Here is a 24,337-nt window from a genome sequence, read left to right on the forward strand (position 1 = left end):
CCCTCAGCCACCCTTCCAGGTTGCCACCCCTCTGCCCACCCCCTCAAATTCTCTGGCTCTTCCTCCCATACCCCCTCACTTTCCAATCTGCTTTTCCTCTGCACAGCTGTCAGTGAGTTTGAGCTGCATGGTAAAGGAAGTCTGAGAGCGTAAAGTCTGGAGACCAGTTCAGGCTTCACACAGCTCCAATTCACTGAAAACAGTGCAGTGCAGACAAGAAGGCCTCTCCTGTTTCTGCAGCGGCCCACAAATCATGGGTACCAGTCACCATGGTGACAAGGCACACGAGATTTGTCAAGCCTTGTTTTAGCACATTCATGTCTGATAGTTAAATAGTATGAGTATCTCCTGAATTCAGAATAAGAAGGGGATCGGATCCCCTCTCAGTTTAAGTACTGATGAATAAGATGCACAGCAACATTTCTTATGAGCTGTAATATACCAAATTGGCCTGATTAAAAAAAAAATCTCTTGAATTTTAATCTCCTATCCATAAGAAGGTCTGGATACAGCCCAAAGAGCATTTGTTCTGGCAGGGAGCCCTGATTAGCTCAGCTTAGCTCAAGGGCTCTGTATTGTAGAATGTTTCTGATGCAGGTCCTGGAGTACCCCCTGACCAGTCTGGTTTTCAGGATATCCACAATGAATATGCATGAGAAATTTGCATGCAGTGGGAGATAGTCAGTGCAGGGCAAAATTAACCCTGATCTTCCCTCCCACAATTTACGCTTTTCTCAACTTCCATCCCCATCTTGTATAAAACTTGATATCACCCCGGACACTGCGTTCTCTTATGCAGTACCTAATACTCTACCTTTTAAGTTGAGAACGAAAGTTTCTTATGCTACTTTTAAGAAACTCCTTAAAGCATAGCTTTTTCAGCAAGTTTTCAATACTTGAACACTATTTCACATTCTTCTTCTCCTCACTGTGTCATTTCTTTTCTGCTCTCTCTCTCTCTTTCTTTTAATTTGTAAACTGCCTTGATGTATTTCGGCGACTGGCGATATATTGAGATTTTGTATATAACATAAATAAATGCTAGGCAAATAGGCACATTAAGTGCAAAATAGATGTTCTGTCCCCTTTATTGAAGAAAGGCTAATCAGATCAGGGTTCTTTAGCTTGGATAGAAGTTAGTAAATTCATGACTAGGGTGGAATGGTTAATTAGGGAAATAGCTGTTTAACGTTTCAAAACACACTAAAACAAGAGGTCATTCATTCCATCACACTAACAGCCAGCAGAATGAAAACACATTTTAGAAAGTTATTTTTCTTTCACATAGTATATAGTAAACTATGGAATTTATTGCTGGGGGATAGAAACAGAGAAAAATTATGGCAGAGAAAGGCCATATGGCCTGTTCAGTCTGCCCATCCATGCCATCTACTATCTCTTCCTCTCCATTAGAGATCCTATATTCTTATTTATTTATTTATTTATTTATTTATTTGTACCCCACATTTTCCCACCTATTTGCAGGCTCAATGTGGCTTACATAGTACTGTAATGGCATTCGCCAATTCGGTTGATAACAAATACAGGTTGTATTGTGATCTGATGAGGTAGGTGTGTATCAGGCAGCAGGAGGGTCGAAGGGAATGTAGATTATATATTGTCCAGTAAGATCATTGGTTATGCTGTGTTGCTGGGTTTGGGGATTTATGGTGGGTCGGTGGGGTAAGCCTTTTTGAAGAGGTTGGTTTTTAGAGATTTCATTAAGTTTAAATGGTGATGAATTGTTTTCACAGCTTTTGGGAGTGCATTCCATAGTTGTGCACTTATGTAGGAGAAGTAGGATACGTAAGTTGTTTTGTATTTAAGTCCTTTGCAATTAGGGTAGTGTAATTTTAGGTATGATCGTGATGATCGGATTCTGTTTCTGGTTGTTAGATCTATGAGGTCTATCATGTATCTTGGGACTACGCCGTAGATAATTTTGTGGACCAGGGTGCAGATTTTGAAGGTGATCCTTTCTTTGATTGGGAGCCGGTGCAGCTTTTCTCGGAGGGGTTTTGCACTTTCAAATCGTGTTTTACCAAATATCAGCCTGGCTGCTGTGTTTTGGGCAGTCTGGAGTTTTTTTGTGAGTTGATCTTTGCATCCCGCGTAGATACCGTTACAGTAATCTGCATGACTTAGGACCATTGATTGTATTAGGTTTCGAAAAATTTCTCTTGGGAAGTAAGGCTTTAATCGTTTAAGTTTCTACATTGAGTAGAACATTTTCTTTATTACTGAGTTTACTTGGCTCTTAAGGGTAAGGTTGTGGTCGATAGTGACTCTGAGTATTTTTAGGCTGTCTATGGTAGGAAGGGTGTGTCCTGGGGTGTTTATGGTTTGGGTTTGTACTTGTTATGTTGAGATGAGAGGATGAAGCAGTGTGTTTTTGCAGTGTTAAGTTTCAGTTGGAATGAGTTTGCCCAGGAGTCCACGATATTTAGGCTGTCATTGATTTCATTGGTTATTTCTGCTGTCATGTTTGAAGGGAATATAGATTGTAATGTCATCTGCATAGATGAATGGGTTGAGGCCTCAAATAGATAGGGATTTTGCTAGAGGGATCATCATTATATTGAAGAGTATTGGTGAAAATGGTGATCCTTGGGGTACTCCGCAGGCTGCTTTCCAAGGTGGTGATATGTTTGAGTTTGATTTTACTTGGTATGTTCTAGTGGTTAGAAAACTCTCGATCCAATTGAGCACGTTTCCATCAATCCCAAAGTGGCCAAGGAGTCTTAGTAGTATATTGTGGTTTACCATGTCGAATGTGCGCGACATGTTGAATTGGAGTAGGAGTATGCTTTTACCTGTGGCTATTTCCTGCTTGAATTTTGCCAGGAGAGTGACTAGGACAGTTTCAGTACTGTGGTGGGGGCGGAATCCTGATTGTGAGTCGTGTAATATTGAAAACTTGTCCATGTATTCCGTAAGCTGTTTGGTTACCAGGCTTTCCATCAGTTTGACTACTAGTGGGATAGACGCAACTGGGCGATAGTTGGTGAGGTCGTTTGTGTTTTTCTTTGTGTCTTTTAGTATTGGGGTGAGTAGGATGTTACCATGTTCCTCGGGGAAGAGACTTTGTTGTAGCATGAAGTTAAGGTGGGATGTGAGGTCTGCTATGAAGCGGCAGGGGGGCAGATTTAAGTAGATGACTGGGACATGTATCCAGTTTGCAGTGGGAGTTGGCAAATCTATGAGTTGTTTGTGTAACTGATTCAGTGGTGAGGAGGGTAAATGTTGTCCAGATGCGGTCAGCTGGGTATCCACCAGGGATTAGGTCCAAGTCGTTGATGAAGTTTTCAATGTCGGAGTTGTTCTGAGGAAGTGTGCTGTATAATTTTATTATTTTTTCGTTAAAGTAGATCACAAGTTTATCGGCGGGTGGGATGTTTGTATTGGTTATGGTGATAGTGGTGTCTAGTAACTTATTTACGAATTGGAATAGTTTCATCAGATCTTTGTAACCTGGTCCTATTTTAGTTTTGCAGTATAACCTTATCCCAAGCTCTCCTGAATTCGAATACAGTTTTCATTTCCACGACCTCCACCGGGAGGCCATTCAAACAAATTCAAGTAAGCATCCTGTCTGTGAAGAAGTATTTCCTTAGGTTACTCCTGAACCTGTCCCTTTTCACCTTCATCCTATGCCTTCTTATTCCAGAGCTTCCTTTCAGTTGAGACTGGCCTCCTGTGCATTTATGCTAAAGAGGTATTTAAATGCTTCTATCATCACCGAGACTTAGGGCTTTGCAAATGGTCCAAAATGCGGCAACACAATTGATAGCTGGGGTGGGTAAGTTTGTTCATGTTTCACCATTTCTTAAGAACTTGCACTGGTTACCTGTTGTCCAGCGGATACAGTATAAGGTTCTGACACTAATCCATCGCACTTCGTATGAATTGTTCCTGCCTACTTTCAGGAACTTTTGAAGGTATACCATCCTACCAGATCTTTGAGATCAGATGAAGCAATGCAATTGTCACTGGATCCAATTATGCAATCACACTATGCAGAAACAAGGTCCTTATCATTTACAGTGGCTAGTACACAGCTATGGAATGCACTCAAAGGTCACTTATGTTTATGTAATGATTCAGCTTTTTGTGGCAGCATTCTATTGAGTAGTGATTACTATACTGTTTATCTGATTATTTAATCTAATGGGTAGTAATTGGATTGGTTTGTATTTTTTGTGTCTTGTTCTTATTATGTATGTAATTTTGGAAACCACCTAGGTTTTAAGGTGGTATATACATTTTAAAATAAAATAAATATATATCTCCCTTTCCACCTGTCTTCCAAAGTATTCATAAGCACCGCCATACTGGGAAAAGACCAAGGGTCCATCAAGCCCAGCATCCTGTCTCCAACAGTGACCAATCCAGGCTTCAAGAATCCGGCAACCCCCCCTCCCCCCCCCCCAAAAAAAAATAAAAATAAATAAATACTTTTTAATAATGTTCAATGGACTTTTCCTTCAGGAATCTGTCCAAACCCCCCTTAAACTTCGTAAGGCCAGCTGCTGTCACTACATTCTCTGGCAACGAGTTCCAGAGTCCAACTTTCTGCTATTTGTTTTAAATCTACCGTATTCTAGCTTTATCTTGTGTCCCCTGGTTCTATTATTGTTTGAAAGTGTAAACAAACGCTTCACATCTGTCCGCTGTACTCCGCTCATTATCTTGTAGACTTCTATCATATCACCCCTCAGCCGCCTTTTCTCCAAGCTGAAGAGCCCTAACCTCAGCCTTTCCTCATAGGGAAGTCGTTCCATCCGTTTTATCATTTTCGTCGCCCTTCTCTGCACCTTCTCCAATTCCTTTATATTTTTTTTGAGATGCGGCGACCAGAATTGAACACAGTATTCGAGGTGCGGTCTTTCAGTCTGTCACCATACACTTTATAACAAAGACCATTGATCATTTTAGTAGCCACCCTCTGAACAGACTCTATCCTGTTGATATCTTTTTGAAGGTGTGGTCTCCAGAACTGTACACAGTACTCTAAATGAGGTCTTGCCACAGAATTTTACAGAGGCACTATCCTCTTGTTCCCTCCCTGTGAACCCAAGCATCCTTCTGGGTTTTGCTGTCACCTTTTCTACCTGTTTGGCTACCTTAAGATCATCACATATGATGAGACCCAAGTCCTGCTCTTCTTTCATGTACCAGAGTTCTTCACCACCTAAACTGTACCCTTCCCTTGGGTTTTTGTAGCCCAGATTCATGACCCTGCATTTTTTAGCAGTAATCTTAGCTGCCAAATTGCAAACCATTCTTCAAGTTTCAATAGGTCCCTCCTATGTTATCCGCTCCATCAGAGATTTCTACCCTATTGCAGGTTGTGATATCATCTGTATTGAGGGGAATCTTACCAGACAGCCCTTCTACAATATCACAAAAAATGTTAAGAACCAGGCCAAGAACCAAACCTTGCGGCACACCATTTGTAACGTTCCTTTCCTTGGAATGAGTTCCATTTACCACTACCCTTTCTCACCTTCCACTCAACATGACTGACTGGGTTAGGAACTGGTTAAGACCCATACCGTTTTGTTTATAAGTCTTCTATGCAGAGCTGAGTCAAACGCTTTGTTAAAATGTATCACATCTAGCATTCTCCCACAATCCAAGTCTCTGGTTACCCAGTCAAAGAAATTCATTAGATTTGTCTGGCAAGACCTGCTACCTCAGTTCCTGTAATCCAGTGTTTCCCAAGTCCGATCCTTGAGTACCCCTTGCCAGTTAGGATTTCAGGATATCCACGATGAATATGCATGAAAGAAATTTGCATATAATGGAGGCAGTGTATTGAAGTCAAGTTTATGCATATTCATTGTGAATATCCTGAAAACCTGACTGTCAAGGGTACTTCAGGACTGGACTTGGAAAACACTGCTGTAATCCACTGGATTCCAGAACCCTCACTGTTCTGTGTTTTAGAAGCATTTCCATTAATATACTTACCACCGAGGTTAGACTAACTGGCCTGTAATTCTCAAACTCCTCCTTACTTTCGCTTTTGTGGAAAGGGACCACATCTGTCTTTCTCTAGTCCTCTGGGACCACTCCCAACTCTAAAGAAGCATTGAATAGGTCAGACAGTGGAGCCGCCAGAACTTCCTTAAATTCTTTCAGTACCTGTGGATATATGCCATCTGGCCCCATCGCATTGTTCACCTTTAGTTTAACTAGCTCCTCATGAATACAGTCCTCTGATAATTGGGATGATGATGAGGTGACCAAAATTGCAGGATTCAAGAGGTTTGGATAAGTTTTGGGAGGAAAAGGCCATAAAACTATTAGCCAAATAAACCTGGGAGAGCCGTTGCTTATTCATGGAAATGAGCTATGAGAAACAGATTTACTTTTTGGCATCTGGACTGGCCACTTTTGGAGACAAGATGCTGGGCTCTATGCAGGGCTGTGCCAACCCAGTAAGCGGGGTAAGCACCGCAGGGGGCGCCTGCTTTCAAGGGCGCCGCGCCGGCTGTGGCGCTGCCGGTCGAGTTCTATTTTAAAATTGAAAAAATAAACCGTACCGCGTTGGCGCCTATGCGCATGCGCTGCTGCCTTCCCCAGCACTGCGCTTAGGCTCGGCTCTCCTCTCTGCCTCCCCATCAGCGCCTAGACATGTCCGCCTGTGAGCTCTACACCCGGGTAAGTAAAGCGGGGAATCTATCTCTTCAGCTTTGCTTAGCGGGCGGGAAGGCGTGGCCTTAGCTTCCTTGCTGCTGTTTCCTGAACTAGTACTGGGGCAGGTGTTGCTTGCGGTGTGGCAAGTTCTCACTCTGACCGAGTCGAGGAAGACCGAGAGTGGATGGGGGGCCGTGGGGTGGAGCTGCTGCTTGTCACAGCCAATGTGGGCTCCGTGTGTGACAAGGTGGGTATCGGGGGAGGGAAGGGTCCACCCTGAGGAAGGCCTGTAGTGTTCACGCAACTCCGGCTCCTGCAGTTGTGAGTCTGCAGGGGGGTTGGGGGTGACACAAAGCACAAACCAACTTGCCAAACTGTCTTCTGACAGTACGTCTCCCTGGACGTAGTGAACAAGTTTGTACTCTCTGCTGACAGTACTCTTTCCTGGACACGCTTGAACAAGTTTGTGCTATAGTGGTGATGCTCAAGCAACCACTGCACTCGTACAGTTGACATTTTTGACAGATAGGACTAGCTGTTCGTTTATGTGCTATTAATTTTACTATTATTTTGTGTAACTAGATTTTGTTTGAATTTATTATATTGGTTGTGACTCATGGCTTTAGTACTGGGTGCCTGCCTTCAAGGGCACCGCGCCGGCCGCGGCACTGGCAGTCGAGTTCTATTTCAAAATTTAAAAAATAAACCGTACCGTACCGCGTTGAGAGAAAGGAGATGCCACACGGTGGGGGGGGGGGGGGGGCAACTGATAGAGACCCTATGCACGGCCCTGGCTCTATGGAGCTTCATCTGATTCTGCATGGCTGTTCTTATGTTCATAATATAAATATAGTTTAAAATTCTCACCAACAGGGCTCCGCATGGTTCTAACTGCAGAGGACAAACAGAGGAGGAAGTAGCAGGTATGATGTACTGTTACCGATGACTCCTGCTGAATGAAAGACAATGCCAGCAGCAGACTTCCCAGAGAAAAAATATGCCTTGGGAACGATTTAATAAGCACATCTGAGAGGGCCCTTCCTAAATTTGGGCCCTTGGCACATGCTTTAATCCTGAGTGTGTGTAAATTGCATCATGTAGCTATCCTGAAACTCAACTAGCTGCAGAGTTCATTGAGGCATTTCCTGACCAACCTCCATCCTGCTCTTAATCATAGAGGGAAGGAGTTATAGGGTGGGTGGCAGTGTTCCCTGTACTGAGGTGTGTCAAGCTTTGTGTGGGAGTTGTTTGAAATGTATTCAGGTACTGCTATAATATTTCAGGGTTTCATGTTGTCACGGCGATGCTGTTCCAGTTTTCAGCCAAAACCAGAGGGAAAGCAGTCATAGGCTCTTTACACACATCTCTGTGCCTTGTTTTGGAAGATGCCTTTAAAAATTAATTAAGGCTGGCAGATTGTGTGATTAATACAAACTGAAGATCAATAAACAGACAGCACTGGCTCTGAGAGCTCCACCTTTGATATCTTTTAATAAAGCAAAGAGACACGGATTTAAAACCCAACAGCCACTGTGCAGACTGTAGCATGCTGTGACTGATCATGATGGTGGGCACTCCTGAATGGAAGAGGAGCAAGCTGGGGGCAGCAAGCAGACGGGCATCTCTCCATGCAGGTTTTGCCAAAGGTCTTTCCTTTCAGCAGAAAAGGAAGCTAGATAATACTGAGAGTGTCTGAAATCTCAGCAGGGACTGTGGTAGCAATTCCCAGTGTTCTGTGTTACTACCTTTTGTGTTATGGTGCATTGCACTGTCCCTGTTACTGGAGTATGAACAGACAGATTTGTCCCTAACGGTCCCCAAGTCACATGTCATTAAGAGGATAGTAACTATGCAAGACAGGTAAAATTCATCTCTCTCCCTCCCTTAACTGTCCACTCATGCACACTCTCCACTTGCTCTTTTCTCCCCCTCTCTCTCCCCCTTGCTCTTCATTCGTGCTCTCTTTCCCTCCTTCCATTTACTAAGCCGCGTAGGTGCCCAACGTGTGTCAGTTTGGGGTTACCACCTGGCTACTGCAAGGCCCGGGCAGTAATTTCGTTTTTTACGCACACCGGAAAATAATTTTTATTTTCCTGCGCGTGGCGGAAACCAGGCAGTAATCGTCATTCTACACACATAGATAATTATCACATGAGACCTTACCGCTAAGTCAATGGCTGGCAGTAAGGTCTCAGACCCAAAATGGACGCGCACCAATTTTTATTTTGCCAAACGTCCATTTTTGGCAAAAATTTTAAAAAGGCCTTTTTTATAGGCGCGCTGAAAAATGGATCTGCAGGCGCCCAAATGCGTGCCTACACCAGCGCAGCCCATTTTTCAGCGCACCTTAGTAAAAGGACCCCTATGTTCTTTCTCTCTCTGTCACTGTTCTTTTCTCCCTATTTTGCTGTCGTTTTCCAGTTTTGTTTACCTTTTCAGTCAGCTCTTTGCCTCTGCACTGTTGCACTAAGATCTGGTCTCTTGAGCCTTCATTTCCAACTACCCAGGATTTTCCCTTTTTTATATGATCCTCATTTAGTCTAGTCATCCCAGCAACATAGTGGCAATTGTAAACCCTCAACATAGACAGAATTTGAGAAGGCAAGAGATAGCTCTCCCTTCACTTCTAAGGGTCCAGCGAGCTTGAAATCAACTGGAGTCCATGACAGTGTTTCTCAACCTTTTCCAAGTCCAAGGCACACTTCCAGTAACAAAATGTGGTCTGGTACATCAGCTTCTGTGGAGCAAGTAGAGGCCCTTGTATGTTTTATTTATTTATTTATAGCATTTATACCCCGCTCTTTCCCACTCGATAGCAGGTTCAGTGCGGCTTACAACGTATGGGTAGAGTCACAGAGATAACACAATGTATGGGTACAAAGTATCATACAGCTAATACAATATAAGAGTAAAAAGTATCACAAAGATAATACAATTGTATAGAGAAGGATAGGATGAAGATAGGTGGGGGGAGGGTTGAGGCATGTTTAATGTTAGTGGTGTGGATTTTGATCGTAAATTAAGTTGGGTCGTTTGGATAGGCTTGTTTGAAGAGGTATGTTTTCAGCAGCTTTCGGAAGCGTAAATGTTAATTTGTTGTTCGAATTAATCTTGGTGTGGCATTCCAAAGTTGACTGCCTATCACGGAGAAGTTGGATGCATAGTAGGTTTTGTATTTGAGACCTTTGCAATTAGGCAGGTGAAGATTGAGATATGTTCGAGAGGATTTGGACCCGTTCATGGCTGGAAGGTCGATTAGATTGGTCATGTAACTTGGAGATTCTCCGTGGAGGATCTTGTGGATCAGTGTATAGGCTTTGAAGTTTATTCGTTCTTTAACCGGGAGCCAGTGGAGTTTTTCACGAAGAGGTGTTGCACTTTCGAACCGTGATTTTCCCAAAATAAGTCTGGCTGCCGTGTTTTGGGCGGTTTGGAGTTTTTTTAGAATTTGGGCTTTGCAGCCAATGAAGATACTGTTGCTATAGTCAGCTTGGGTGAGTACTGTGGATTGTACCAGATTGCGGAACGTTTTTTGGGGGAGGAATGGTTTTACTCTTTTCAGTACCCATATCATGTTGAACATCTTCTTCGCCAAGGAAGCACTGAAAGCCCTAGCAGTTTTTGGGTTTTTTTTGGGGGGGGGAGGGGCAAATATACACATGAGCCCATCACAATGGAGCATAGTCCAATCCAAGAACCACCGCTGGAGTTTGGTTGCTATGAGATGCTGAGAACAGCGCCCCGGTGCTGGTGTGGACCTGAGCACTTGGCAGTGGTGACTTCTTTATGGCACACCTGATTGGGTCTGCAACACCAGCGTGCCATTGCACACCAATTGGGAAAACATTCTTCTACAGGATTGTAACAGAAGGTAAATAGGATGGACTTGGATAGGCCAAATGCTCTTGATCTGTCATCTATATTCTGTTTCAGTCATCAGTATTTGATGACGGGCATTCCCTTCTACGGTGGTACTGTGAATATTGTCCACTCAGGAGCAGAGTCCTGACTCGGAAATCAAACCCAGGCCACAGACTAATTTTTTAAAATGTATAAATATTTTAACAGGAAATAAAATTGCTCAACACACCACTATTACAAAATAGTAATATATACATGTATGGAGAGAGACTTTCAGCCACAGCTGCATGTTCACAGGATGGTGTTTCTTATAAGGATGTGTAGTGAGACAGACAGAGAGAGCCTCACAGATATCTCTCTTTATAGATAGCGCAGCCTTTGTTATCATACAGTGAAGATGGAGACCTAGAAAAATTCATTTCCCCTTCTGTGAAGAAATCCATCTCTGTTTCTTGAGGCAAAAGATACATCTGATTATTGCATTGTGTGTGCTGGCCACAGCCGCAGTTGACCTCAAAGGGGAACAGCAAGACAAAAACAGAGGCTTTGCCTTTTCTTCTCCTCCTTTCTATCTCCCCTACGCTTGCATTGACCTTTGGAGCAGGAAAGCAGGAGATGAGCCTCCTGAAAAGGGCAAATTCGAGGTCCTGATTACTGCAGAGAGCTCCAGCAAGCTGTGGCTAACGCCAGAATGAACATCCTTTCCTCTTGCTTTTTCTTTTTTTAACTCTTCAGATTCATTCCTTACAGTGTGACCAGTGGTATCTGAGCTATAGGTGCATTAATTCCCTCTCGTCACTTCTTTCCTTCTTACTCCCTTTCACTTTTCTTTCCTGCCTTCTGTTCTTTCTCCCTTTTTCATCACCCCCATTCCTCTTCCACAGAATTTGTAAGTGAATCTCGCCTTGTTCCTTTTCTCTCCTCTCTTCTTATTCCCTCACTAATAGGTGAACCCGAGGCTGATGCCTAGTGTGGTTTGTCTGTACCTCAGAGGCAGAGAGCTGCTCCCTCATTCCCGCACCATTTCTTGCATCCTAGTCCAGTGCGGTGGGGTCCCACCTTGGAGGCAGGAAGTTTATTTCTCAGTCACAGGCGCACAATTCACCAGATTCTTGGTCTGTTGAGAACCCTGCAATCAGTTTTTTCTATGTTTTATATCTTTCAATGAGCTTTATTAGGTGCATAGGTATGATGGGAGAGTGTAGTTAGATTGTAGTCTTCTGGCCAAACAAATATAATCCAGACATATAAGAATGGAGAGAGACCATGCAATCAAATCTCCAGGAGATGTGGGAGGAGAGCTATGCAGAGCAGATACTGAGAGCTGTTGCAGGCATTATCTTAGGTTTGTTGTGGATTCTTCCTTTTGCCATGCAGTCTGCATTTCATTCTAGATGTTTCCCAGCTTCCAGCTTACTTTATACAGATAAACCCATGGTCTTATAACCTCTTGGTTGTAGAAACTGTGCTGTATGCCATGTAAATAGCAATCTCCTGTTTCCTTAACTTCTACGTCATATCTTAATAGTTTCTTATGGAACCCCTTTTTCAGGGATACTTCATTTGTCCAGGGGTACACTCCCCATTCTTCGCTCCACTCAGCATTCTCACCTGCAGAGATGAATGACTTCAGTGGAGGAAGGAACAAAACTTTGTGAAGTACTCTAACCAGTCTTTACTTCAGACCTGTCTACTGTTTCTATTAAACAGTTCACACAACTTGTACACTTCAAGTAACTGTCTAGTTTGTACATTTTCCTTAGTTATGCAGCATTGATAAGCATGGTTTCTTCCTTGTAATGAAATGTATCAGTTTTTTTTTTGATTCTTCATCTATATCTGCCTCCCCCCCAATAATTCCTCCAGATAGCAGGTTCTCCGATTGCTGGGTAAACCTAGTCCATAGATATGGGCTTACGATTTTCCAGTCACAAGGGCTTCTTACACTGGGATCCTACTGAGAACACACATTCCTACTGGGAATTTTCAACACTGATTTGTCTTTGTCTTTATATTTAACTCTAGTTGAGGGCTCTCACTCTCCTACTTGTGCATAAAGCCAGAATCTCCCCTGCAGTCTCCTTCTTCAAAAATTAGAATGGTAGAAGAAAGCCTCTGTGTCCACACATACATTTCATGAAGGACCCAAATTAAGACTCAAGGGAGATTTTTTTTTTAATTTCACTTTTTGTACATACTTCTCCAGAATACAGTTTGAAGCAAGGTATGTGGACTACAAAAACATTTGTCATCAATGCCCCATACCAATACAGCTCTTTTATACCGCCATATCCCCAAATATGAGTCCAAATCGGTATACAAAACAAAAAGAGAGAGAGAGAGATTAAATACCGTTTGAAATTATAATACTACAAAGTTCAAATACATCAGCCTCCAACCCAAGCCCCATTCTATACCCAACACTCATAGACATCCATCCCATTCCTTGTTTTAAAAGATTCTTCACAAGACTGACAGACAAGATTTTATAAAGCTGCATGCTCAAATTTCCGATGTGTGTAGATTTGATTGCACAAGTTTTAGAATAGTGCCAGTTGCATGCCAATCTTAGAAACATAGAAAAATGTAGGCAGATAAAGACCATATGGCCTTTCCAGTCTGCCCATCCATGCCATCTACTCTCCCTTTTACTCCCTTAGAGACCTTATTTGCTTGTCCCTTGCTCTCTGGAATTCAATTACTGTTTTTGTCTCCACCACATCCACCGGGAGGCTGTTCCATGAATTCACCACCACCCTTTTCGTGAAGAAGCATTTCCTCCGGTTACTTCTATCATCGGGGCAGCAGGAGCAGCACTCATAAACTGCCTGTGGCCTTAATGGTATTTTCTCTCTGAACCATCCTGCCCCTTCTGATGCAACTTCCTGTTTTCTAAAGGGTGGGACGGTTCAGTGAGAAAGCCCCGGTGAAGTGCGGCGGCGGCGTGAGACACACTCCCTGTTCAAAGTTCCTGGCTATGCCACTGTGCTCATTACTCGAAAATAGTATGCTCCTGGGATAGGGAGGGTCCCTTACACTGACATTTTGTCATGCAGAATTTTGTTTGGCCTTTTGCATGATACTTGCTGATTTCATGTAGAATATTGCAGTTCTAGGCCTGAGCACAAAGAAATGAAATCTAGCAAATAGGCAAAGCCTCCGGCTATGATCAAACTATGGTTATACTAGGTTTGTAGTTGCTGTGCATAACCTAATGTGGTAGCTGCAAAGTTCCTGCAATTTCATTATAGCCAAGTGAAAAGGTCCCTTCCTCTAAGAGCTTACCACTCTTAAGAAGAGTGACAGAAGGGAACAGATTTCTAGGAGTCATTTTGGTTCTGGAGGAAATGATCTTTCTAGTGAAGTTTAGATGGCTTGTTCACACACCATCTTGGGATACTATTATGTTGGTTGTATAAAAGATATCACAGCCCACAGTGGTGAGCAGAAAGAGAAAAGTAAAGAGGTTAAACAGATATATTTGAGATAATTTGGTTGCATGAAGTGCTAAGGATCACACAGTGGGATGGGAGCCTCAGAAAATTAGCTGTGGATCTCCTGAGTGCTGCTCATTCAAATTCTTTGCCTAGGTCTCGCCACAAGGACCTTTTTTAAAATGAATGAAGCTCTATAGCACATATTTACTGAGTGGAGAACATTTAAATAAAATGTAAGAAAATAAATAAAAGCCACCAAAAATGAATATTTTCAGGAAGGTACAGTCTGTTTTATATGCCAAATGGAACAAAGGTACCAATTCCTTTGCAGAGAGTAATTATCAGCAGAGTTTGCATGAGGCTTATATATTAGCCACTAACAGATTGCAGTGCTGAGCTTTTCTGACGCTTCTTTTCTCCAGAGCGAGGGTCTGCTGACAGGGGCTCCATGCTGCTCCTTATCAAGTGACTGAGCAGCTCTGACAGGACCCCTGCATCTAGGACTGGGGGAATGTATCATTATGTCACATTATGCAGCATTTTAACAGCTACCATTCATCTCTGCAGTATTCATACTGTACACAGGGACTCCACTGATTCAGAGCACCTGTGGTGGCTGCATCAGTCTGTTCCCTTATTAAATGGAGACTTCAGCTTGATCTAAAGCTAGTGTTGCAGTATTTCATGATGCATGCAGTCCTGAAAATGTACATGTGTATCCATATGAGGTATGTTACAGGAGGACACATAGAAACGTACAAAATAGCCACAAAGAAGGACCACTTGGTCCACCAGTTTGTCCATCGGCATCTATGAACTGTGCTACACTGAATGGCTGGTCTCTTCTTTCCCTCATCCTGCCTCTGAGGTCCTTTTGTGCCTTTCCCATGCAGGACTGAATTCTGTCACAATTTTGGCTCCTGTTATCACCGCTGCAGTGTGTTCCAGGTACCACCACCTCAGTGAAAAAGGATTTTCTCAGTTCCTTTTGAGCTTCGCTTCTTTCAGCTTCGTATAATGATCTCTCATTGTTGAGCCTCTCATTCTATTGAACTTGCACCATCTGGAGCATTATTGAAGCCTACTAGATGCTTGAATCATATCTTTCATCTACAGAGTACACATTTATTCTGATGGAGAGCTTACCAAGGACAGTTTTCAAAGGAATTTGTACACATAGATAGAGGTCAGTTTAAAAAAAAATGCTTACGGGGCAATTCTGTAAATTAGCACTTTGGTCTAGATGGCCCAATGCCATGTAGCGTAAGTTGACATTGGCGCACCTTCTTATGTGTAACTTGGAGCACACCTAAGGCCCACCCATGCAAACGCCCCCACCCCCCTTGCAGTCAGGTGTTAGGGCACTAAGGTGCTACCTGATAGAATAGTGACTAGCGCACATAGATGCCTGTCAATTAATGGTGCCTTTGATGAGTGTAAGTTGCTTTACCTCTAGGTGCAGCTTAGAGAATTGCTCCATTAGTGTTTTACTTCCGTGTTTAAATTTGGAGAGATTTTCAGCTTAATTTTCCCAAAGTTTAGGTCTACAATTCATTTTTCTAGACTAGGCCACCTAAGATTGGGTGACTGACACTGTAAATTAGTACTAAGCACCTGTTTTCCTTGCCCTAACTCTGATCACAAAAATAGGTTGTGCAGTCCTAGTCACAGAGGCTAATTTAATTGCCTAACTCTCAAATTGAAGTTCATAAACCATTTGGAAATTGGTTCCTAAACAGTTAAGTACATTTCCCTTAGGCTCAAGGTTGCCCTCTTCTCAGTGGCTAAAAACTCGCACTTTCATGGTGGAAAAAGGGCAGTGAGGGAAGCGGTATTAATGTAGCTGTGGAGATTCATTTTGCACCTGCTGTACATGTACTTGCAGTCCCTGCAAGCACTACATTTTCAAAAGAAGATTCCAGAACTGCCCACAGAGTTTAAAACTTGCCCCATAGGTGAGGTCATGTTCTGTTTTGATTGCTTTCCTTTAAAGTATCTCCACCTTTTGAATGTCTTTTGTGATGTCTCCAGAACTAGACAAAGTATTGACAGAGGGGTCCCATCAGAGACCCCCTTCATCCTACAAATGATACCTCTCTCATCACTAATATCCCAACCTCTGGCCCCTTTATGTTAGGTCCTCACACCATCCTTTCAGATTCTTTGTGCATACTGGAGTCGAGTGGACTAAGGCTCCACACTTGTAAGTGACCTGTTATCCTAAAGCAGTGTTCCCAAGTCCAGTCCTGGAATACCCTTTGCCAGTCAGGTTTTCAGGATATCCACAATGAATAAGCATGAACTTGATTTGCATATACTGCCTCCATTATATGCAAATCTCTTTCATACATATTCATTGTGGATATCCTGAAAACCTGACTGGCAAGATTTACTCCAGGATCAGACTTGGGAAACAGTGTCCTAAAGTGTTAGCCATTTCAGGGATAATGTGCTGAGAATTTCTCTTTTTTTAGTGATGGCTCTTTGCTATCATGTTACATAGTTGTTAGGTAGAAAGCAGGCCAGAAGTTCACCAAGAATAACCATTTTCTAGTTGCTTGGTGGCTCTTGTTATGCTATAATACAGGGGAAAGTGAGAAAACCCTGTACAGCAACAAATACAGCCCTTCCCGATCTCAAATTTGACAATTATCTCAGAATTGTAATATCTTGTACTCATATCCACCACTTCTGGTGACCAGAATATTCTGTAATTCTTCCACGCTGTGTAAAAATAAATAAATAATGAAATTCTTTCCTTCTGAAGGTGAAGAAATCCATTACCCTCTCTTAACCTTGTCTTGTTTGTAGTTGCTTTGGTTAGAAGATCACCGTTTAGATCCCTGTAGGGTTCATTGATAATATTTGTATAGTGTAATTAAATCTCCCCTTAAAGGTCATTTATTCCCAAAGCAAATAGCCTCAGGTTTTGTTCACATGCGTTAATTGTTTTAGAAGTGACCAGATTCTAGCACAGTTTGAAATTAATCCTGAGCTAATGGGAGCCATTTTAAAAAGAAAAGGTGACAAGAAGATACAATGTTTCTGCATTATAATACAACAGATTCTCATGCAAGTCGCAACTTGCAGCTTTCTTCTGCAGATACAAATGTTAGGTTAGAAATAAATATGGGTTCAGAGGCTGGATCCACAGATATTAACTCTGAGCCCAGTATCCAGCCAGGGAAGCCACTGGCCATGGTGCTTAACTTAATACATATACTGAGCTGTGGGTGCTGCATTTAGGCACCTCGATGCCACGCAGTGAGGCCCCGATGTGCAAAACTCAGACGTTGTTCCAAACAGCACCGGAAAATACCATAACAGCGCAGAGGAATTACTCCATAATGCTTGATGCTAATAGTATGCAAATGATATGCACACTATTAGCTTTGAGCATTAGGAAGTAATTCCTCAACACTGTTGTAGAAACGGGAGGATGGTGCCTGGCATATGCGCTCAAGAGTTGTGCATCAAGCACAGCGCTTAAGTGCATGCCCAGAACGCCAGAGGGGGAGGAGGAAGAGCTGCCGATTGGGTCAGTCTTTGACAAGGAACTTTCCAGTGACCCAGGTTTACTACTGTGGGTACACCGAGGCTTGGAATTTTAATTAAAAGTTTAGCGATTTAGTACCGGCAAAGTTCAGTAGTTGCTATAAGATATTTTTAGGGCTCTTCCGGGTATTGGTCTGAAAGGGTGATTGCACATACTTTATTAAAGAAAACAAAACAGATGCCAAGGGTTTTCTAGGGGGAACATGATTTCACAATTTAACGATAACTGAACTGTTGTGTGAGCCTGTGCAGACACTTAACATCAGCTTGGAGCTGGCGTAGGTTCTGCAGTGGTAAAAGCGCCCTTACTAGCTTTGCTGTTCATTGTTATTGGAGGGAATAAGACATTCCCTCGTCTGCATGTATTTGAATGTCATTTGCGCTGTTCCTCAGTGTGCATGTTGTTTCCAGCATTGTTTACCTCTGAGCATGGTGTGCTTGCAAATGTGTCGCAAATCTGGCGCTTATGGCCTCTAGTGCATGCTTTTGCTTCTGAGCATCGGGGCCTGAGAGCCTATTGTACAACTACATTTGGGTGTCCAGATTCTGTTATGGAATACTAGTGTAACTCAGTATCGGAGCACCTAGACCTGGTGTAAATTCAGCAAGAGCACTTACCCCCCGGATTCTATATATGGTTCCCAGATTTGGTCGTGCTGCCAAGATGTGCCTGCAACTTAATTGGTTAACGTGCTGTCAACGTCAATAATTGGATACTAACCAATTATCAATGTTAATTGGCATCAGTTAGGATTTGCATGCTCATCTGGATGCACGCTATTGTACAGGGCTTAGCACCTAAAGCCCATAGCATGCAACGCAAAAGTGTGTGCATGGGCATTCATACTGACTCAGACAAATGGTCCATCTAGCCCAGTGTAACAGTGCCCAATCCAGGTCACAAGTACCTGGCAGAAACCCAAATAGTAGCAACATTCCAGGCTACCAATCCCGGGGCAAGCAGTGGCTTCCCTTATGTCCATCTCAATAGCACACTATGGACTTTTCCTCCAGGAACTTATTCAAGCCTTTTTTTAAACCCAGATACGCTAACCGCTGTTACCACATCCAAAATGTTATGTCCAGTGTTATAGAATAATGGGTCTCTACGTCCAACTTGGACACTGAGATTTACACCGTTTCAGCAGGCATCCGGTGCCCAGAGTGGGGTGCGGAAACTGGTGCTAAGCGCTATTCTATAGAGGGAGTGTGCCCTTTATAAAACAGCGCTTAGCACCAAACTTTTCCAGCACCCATTTCTGAGCGCTGTTTATAGAATTTGCTCCTTATTGTATGCAGTAAGTTGTGTGTGTAAGTGGCAGCTCTGTCCATGTGGACACACCCCCTTTGCATTTATGCACTATGTGAATTTGGCACACCTTTATAGAATGGTGCTCAGCCGCCTTCCTACCAATTACATGCATAAGTGTATGCTTGCCCGTGAAACTGCCGGTACTCTGTACATTTACATAGTCCCTTCATCTGTTTAAAGAGCACCACTGACTATATGTAAAAGGGATGACTGCACCAGTGACTTAGGCCTGCTATTCAGGAAATAATATCCATTGCATGGCAGAATATTGCTGTTAAACAGATAAATTCTGTCTCTTCCCTCACTTCTGCCCAAAGTCAGCCCCTTATATGGTTAAACTCTGACCATTTAGCGAGTTGAATGACCAGATTTTATCCATATAATACCTAACAGCATATGGATAAGCACGTTATGTATTCACTGCCACCGGCAAACTCTTAACTTGCTTTGAATATCAGCCCCTGTCTTTATTGGTGGTGCTGTTCAAGCTGGCATATGGTGCAAATTCCACACATATTTTTTACCCAGTCTTTGCATCAGTTTTCAAAAGAAAAGAAAACAAGGATTTTCATTTTGAAAATTGTCCTGTGTGCAGAGGAAGCATGAACACTTTCTCTGCTTTTTGAGCAGGTCGTTGTTAGCTGGCTAAGTGCATGAATAAATTAGAAAATGTAGTTTTGCATGGGTGACTTTCCTCCCCTGACCTAGTCACAATCCGGGGAATATCTTCCCTCAAGACATTGTACAAGTGCGCACAGACCTTTTGCTGTATTGAGAGCAGGCTTGTTTCAGATAACTGTTTTACACAGGTAAAACCACCAATCCACTCATTTCCTTGTACACCTGAACCTACTATTACCAATCTTCCCTACTTCTTTATCATACTCTTGCTAAAGGCACTTCCTTGCTGGTTACTAACACTTCTTCCTTTTCAGAATGGTATATTCACACCAAAGGTATGAGTTTGCTATTCTTAACATTAAAAATATCTTTGCCAAACCCTCAACTCTTCTTTCATTGTATCTGTTTTTTTGGAGTGTCTGCTCTGTTGCTGATAGGACAGACAAACAAACCCAAAGTCCTCTCCCTCTGCTACCAAACTCCTAAGAAAGCTCCAGGCTGTCATCATCAGACAGCAGTCTAGTCTGAGGACTTTGTTCATAAAAAAAAAAAAGATAAACCAAGAGTAGCAGCATTGCTCTTGTTGTGCATTTCTACAGGGTAGAGGTGAGAGAAAAAAAGGAGCCCCTGGCTGGGCAACTGTTGCCAAACTCATGCCCACCTGCCTCCTGATCCTCGACTTTTTCATAAGATTGTTGTGAGACTCATATTGTTCCAGGCAGAACAGGTGCTGAAAGCCTAGTATTTCTCACTTCTGGCATTACTGAAGGATACCTCAACTGCACAAATAAATGATATTCAAATGTAGAGCAAAGACATGATGTGGTAATGTTGTTTGAAAGAGGAGGCTTTCTTGGAACACTCTGAATGTCTCACCACGTAGCAAATAACACTTTCTGTGCTATAGCTGAGCCATGACACACGTTTGACATCATAGTTGGCATAGAAATACTGCTGATGTCACAAGTTCTACAGTGTGATGACATAATTGCAGGATCAGGTGGGAGGTAAGAGTGAGTCATGAGAGCAAAGATGAAAAAACACAGATAATCTGTTGATTTTAATTAGCAAAAGTAGTCAAAAATGTGAACATTTTTGGTGGAAAAAGTAAACCAGTGCAGGGATCTTTAAAAAAAATTATGATAAATTTTACTGCACCACTGTAAGTATGTATAAATACTGGAGCATAGGATTACTAAGACCCCACAGGCCACTTTTGAAAATGTCACTGGTGCTGTGAATTCTACCTCGTACAGTAACATAAGCATAAAAATGGTGTGGACAGGAAGCTCTGTTTTATTTCATTGGTATCCTCTCTTTTTTTTCTTTCTCTTTCTCTCTCCAGATTCAGAGACGAGACACCCAAATCCACCAGAAGGGGTTATCTGGCGAGTGACAGGCAGCCTGTTCAACATGACCAAAGGAGCTGTTGGTGCCACCCTCGGGGGAGTTGCCTGGATGGGCAGCAAGAGCCTGGAACTCACAAAAAGTGCTGTGACAAGTGTCCCTGCTGCCGGGGTCGGACTGGTGAAAGGAGGTGTATCTGTAGTGACAGGGGGAGTTGGAGCTGTGGGGTCAGCAGTAGCCAACAGAGTTCCTTTTACACCAAAGAAGAAGGCCAAGTCTGACTAAAGTATGGAACAAAGTGGGGGCCATTACATCCTTATGCCTCCCTACTCATGGAGAGGAGACCTTTTCCAGCATTGGGGATCATGGGGGAAGGGGAAAGAGCCCACTTGTTACAAACATCGATGATGCATGTGTCATGGCATTTGCACACTAACCCATGGGGAGGCTTCAAATCTTTGCAGGTCACCTATTATTCTCTTCCAAATGCATGATACACAGAGCTAGAAGTCAAGTGTTTGTGTTGCATTTCTTGATTAAATTGTCTCTTTTCCTTCCCCCTTCTACCCATTTTGGAAAGAAAAGAAAAAGATGAGATTGCAAAAAAACTTTTAGCACTGAGGCTACTCAACCCCCCCCCTCCCCCTCTCCACCCCTGGAGCAAATGTTCTCTGTCACAGGGGATGCTATCATCCATAGGCAGGGGCCTTCCTTGCTGGGTGCAGTGCCTCAGGGTGAGAACGGTACCCTATTGAAACTAGGCTGGAGGACTGTAACAAAGCTAACCTGTGGGAACCTCAGAACTCGAGTTAACCAGAGTCAGGTTCATTCAGACTTGGGTTTGGTTTGTTATTTCTATCCAAAGCATTCTGCTATTTGTAGTTTAGTTGTCAGTTATTATTACTGATATCAGTCTCCATTTTTCTCTCTGGCCTTTCTATACAGTGTAATCCAAGTGATAAGAGCTTCAGAGGAGCATCAGTATTTCAGTCAGAAGCTAAACCCTGCCCATTTTCTGCCTATCAGACAGAGTAACCTCTAGTGCTTTTGTAGACCCCGTATAGTAATATGACAAGTTTGGGCTTTAATTCTCTGCAGTGCACTATTTTCTTACCTGCCTCCTGCTCCCCTGCAATGTAGTGATATTCTGAATTTTCTTGTCAAGGATTGCTGTACTATTACGTCATCATGCCATAGCATGGACTGTGGTGTCGCAGATTCCCGTGCTTTGGTTCTTGGACTTGCCACCCTGTGTTGTTTTGCTTCTTTGTGTCATAAATTCTCACATTATGCCCCGGACTAAGCAGGTTTGGAAGTATCACTGCCATTGATTGACTAGGGCTCTGTGGCAAACTAGATGGGCCTTACTTGCACCTCTTTCTTGCTATCATATTCTGTAATAATTCTATTGGGTTTTTAAGCCTGCATCCCAAAACAAGATATATTCATTGTTCACACATGTTTTCTGGGAAGACATTCCTTGCACCTGGATAGGTCCATTGTGTAAATCTCATGTTCTTATAAATCAACCATAATCAGTTTATGATCAAGAGGTTCTCAAATGTCAGATTCATTCCTGTATTGGTGCCTTGTGCCTGCTGTCCCAGTTCAAGGAGGGAGTGCATGAAATAGAAGAATCCATCTCACCTACCCTTAATTTTTAGGGACACCGTGACTGGCAGTTTTTTGTGGGTATGGTAGTCCTATTAGCAGCTTTTCATTTAGGTCTAATGGAATGATTTAAACACATTTAGAAAACAAAAGATACTCAAAGTTTTGAGATGACAGATCCATCCTTCCACTTTATCCTTTCCAAGCATTTTCACTGTGGTCTGTATATTCTGCCTTACAACTCTCCTCCCTTTCACAGGTGCAATGATGGCACAGTCCTTCATAATGTCACTGCGCTTCCTGTTAACAAGAAGTTGTGATATCATGAGGTACTGTTCTGCCAAAAAGTGAAGCTGCAAGGAAGTTTGGATTTGCAAAGGGAGAGCCAGAGGAAACCCGAAGTTTTAAAGTACTAAATGACATTTTATTTTGTTTAATGAAAGATTTTCTGAATAAAATCTATGTACAGTGAAAATGTTGTCATTCATATTGTCTCTGTGCCTGGAGCTTATTTATAATTTCACAGCATTCTCCAAATAATGCCCACTTGTTTGGAACTGGCATAGATTGCTCCAAAAGAAAAATAAAACCCAAGAAGCGTTGCAGTTCTGAGTACTTCCCACAACAAAGCCGGCATCAATCAGAGATGATGAGGCAGGCTCAGACCTGCAAACAGCAACTAGTACAGCTGCATGGAGAGGCTATGATTAGCCTTGGGCTGTAAATTTGTATTCAGCTGGTTTTGCTTCCCAAGTCCCTTGACTCTGCTGCTCATTTTCCAAATGTGCTACTTATCTCCACCATGCATTAGTTTCATTCTGGAACCACAGTCCTCGTTCTGTTCTTTGTAGTTTCTTTTTGGTTTTGTTAGTTGCCTTCTGCTGTTTACAAAGGCCGAAATATTGCAAAAAGACAGCATACCACAATCTGATTTCCTTTAATATTAAGGCCACCATAGTCTTAAAGCAGGCAGAGACATTCCAAGCTCCTCCTTTTCATCATATTTCACTCTGTTTTCCCTATCAAGAGTAGTGAAGTGTTGCACTACATATCATTGGAAAGAAGATGATCTAGAATTAGTATCAAGAAAGTAGCATCAGCACCAAAAAGGTCAGTAGATATTCTGAACTATCTAGGCATATGCAGAAGGTTCCTGGTGCAATCCCGAGGGAAGGAATGCTGCTGAAGGAGATAGTCATGATCATCAAGGGCCAGATATAGGGCTCATGATCCCAATTTCTGAAATGGGCCCTGGTATGTAGTTCCCGGCCTTATGGACATTGCTGCAATGGCTCTACTAGGTAACAATGTAGCGGTGAACTATTACACTACAGAGAAAACTTCCCAGATAATAGGAGTGAAGGTTAATGCTCCCAGAATCCCCCAGTACTGGTTCCAAATGATCTGCAACTACTGGCAATGAGCACCCCCCCACCCCAAAAAAAAGTCAAAACTTCTGCTCTATGTAAGAGCTATGGCTATCTGGGAGAACTCATATAAATCCTTTACAACTAATGTCCTATGTCAGCTGTGTGCTTTTGCTTTGTATTCTGGAGTACATTGGATTTGATACTTGCTACCATCGTTGTGCTTTGCTTGCTAAGTGTATGACCTGAGTGGGTTAGGGAAGAGAGAAACATGAGTATGCTCCATACCGTACCTCAAAACTGTTAGCCTTACCACAAATATTGAGACTTTTCTTTAAGTGTGGCTGCAAAATTCATTGTAGCCCAAAAGCTAGGTTGGAAATGGGCGTGCATTATGGTTGAATGCAGGAAACTTTCTAGGTTGTAATACTTTTTTTTTTTTAATTTTAAACCAAGTGTTTATTGATGAATCCAGCAATCATACATTGTACAAAACAGTGCAACATTACATTACCTAACAATTAGATTCATCTGCTGTGGAGGTTCTACCAAAGCAAAAGCCCCCACAATCAAACAAATGTGAC

The 24,337-nt window shown here is 42.6% G+C and overlaps 1 protein-coding gene across 1 annotated transcript in view; it reads left to right on the forward strand.

Moving 5' to 3' along the window:
* LOC115468813 (transmembrane protein 263-like) overlaps positions 1–22,869 on the forward strand; it is a 352,513-nt gene extending 329,644 nt beyond the window's left edge. The window contains exon 3 of the mRNA XM_030200828.1: positions 20,774–22,869. Within this exon, the coding sequence (XP_030056688.1) occupies positions 20,774–21,060 (287 nt within the window). The 3' untranslated portion in view covers positions 21,061–22,869. The remainder of the gene's footprint in view (positions 1–20,773) is intronic.
* The last annotated feature ends 1,468 nt before the right edge of the window (positions 22,870–24,337 follow it).

Source organism: Microcaecilia unicolor, chromosome 4 (genome assembly GCF_901765095.1).
Source record: "Microcaecilia unicolor chromosome 4, aMicUni1.1, whole genome shotgun sequence".
NCBI lineage: Eukaryota > Metazoa > Chordata > Amphibia > Gymnophiona > Siphonopidae > Microcaecilia > Microcaecilia unicolor.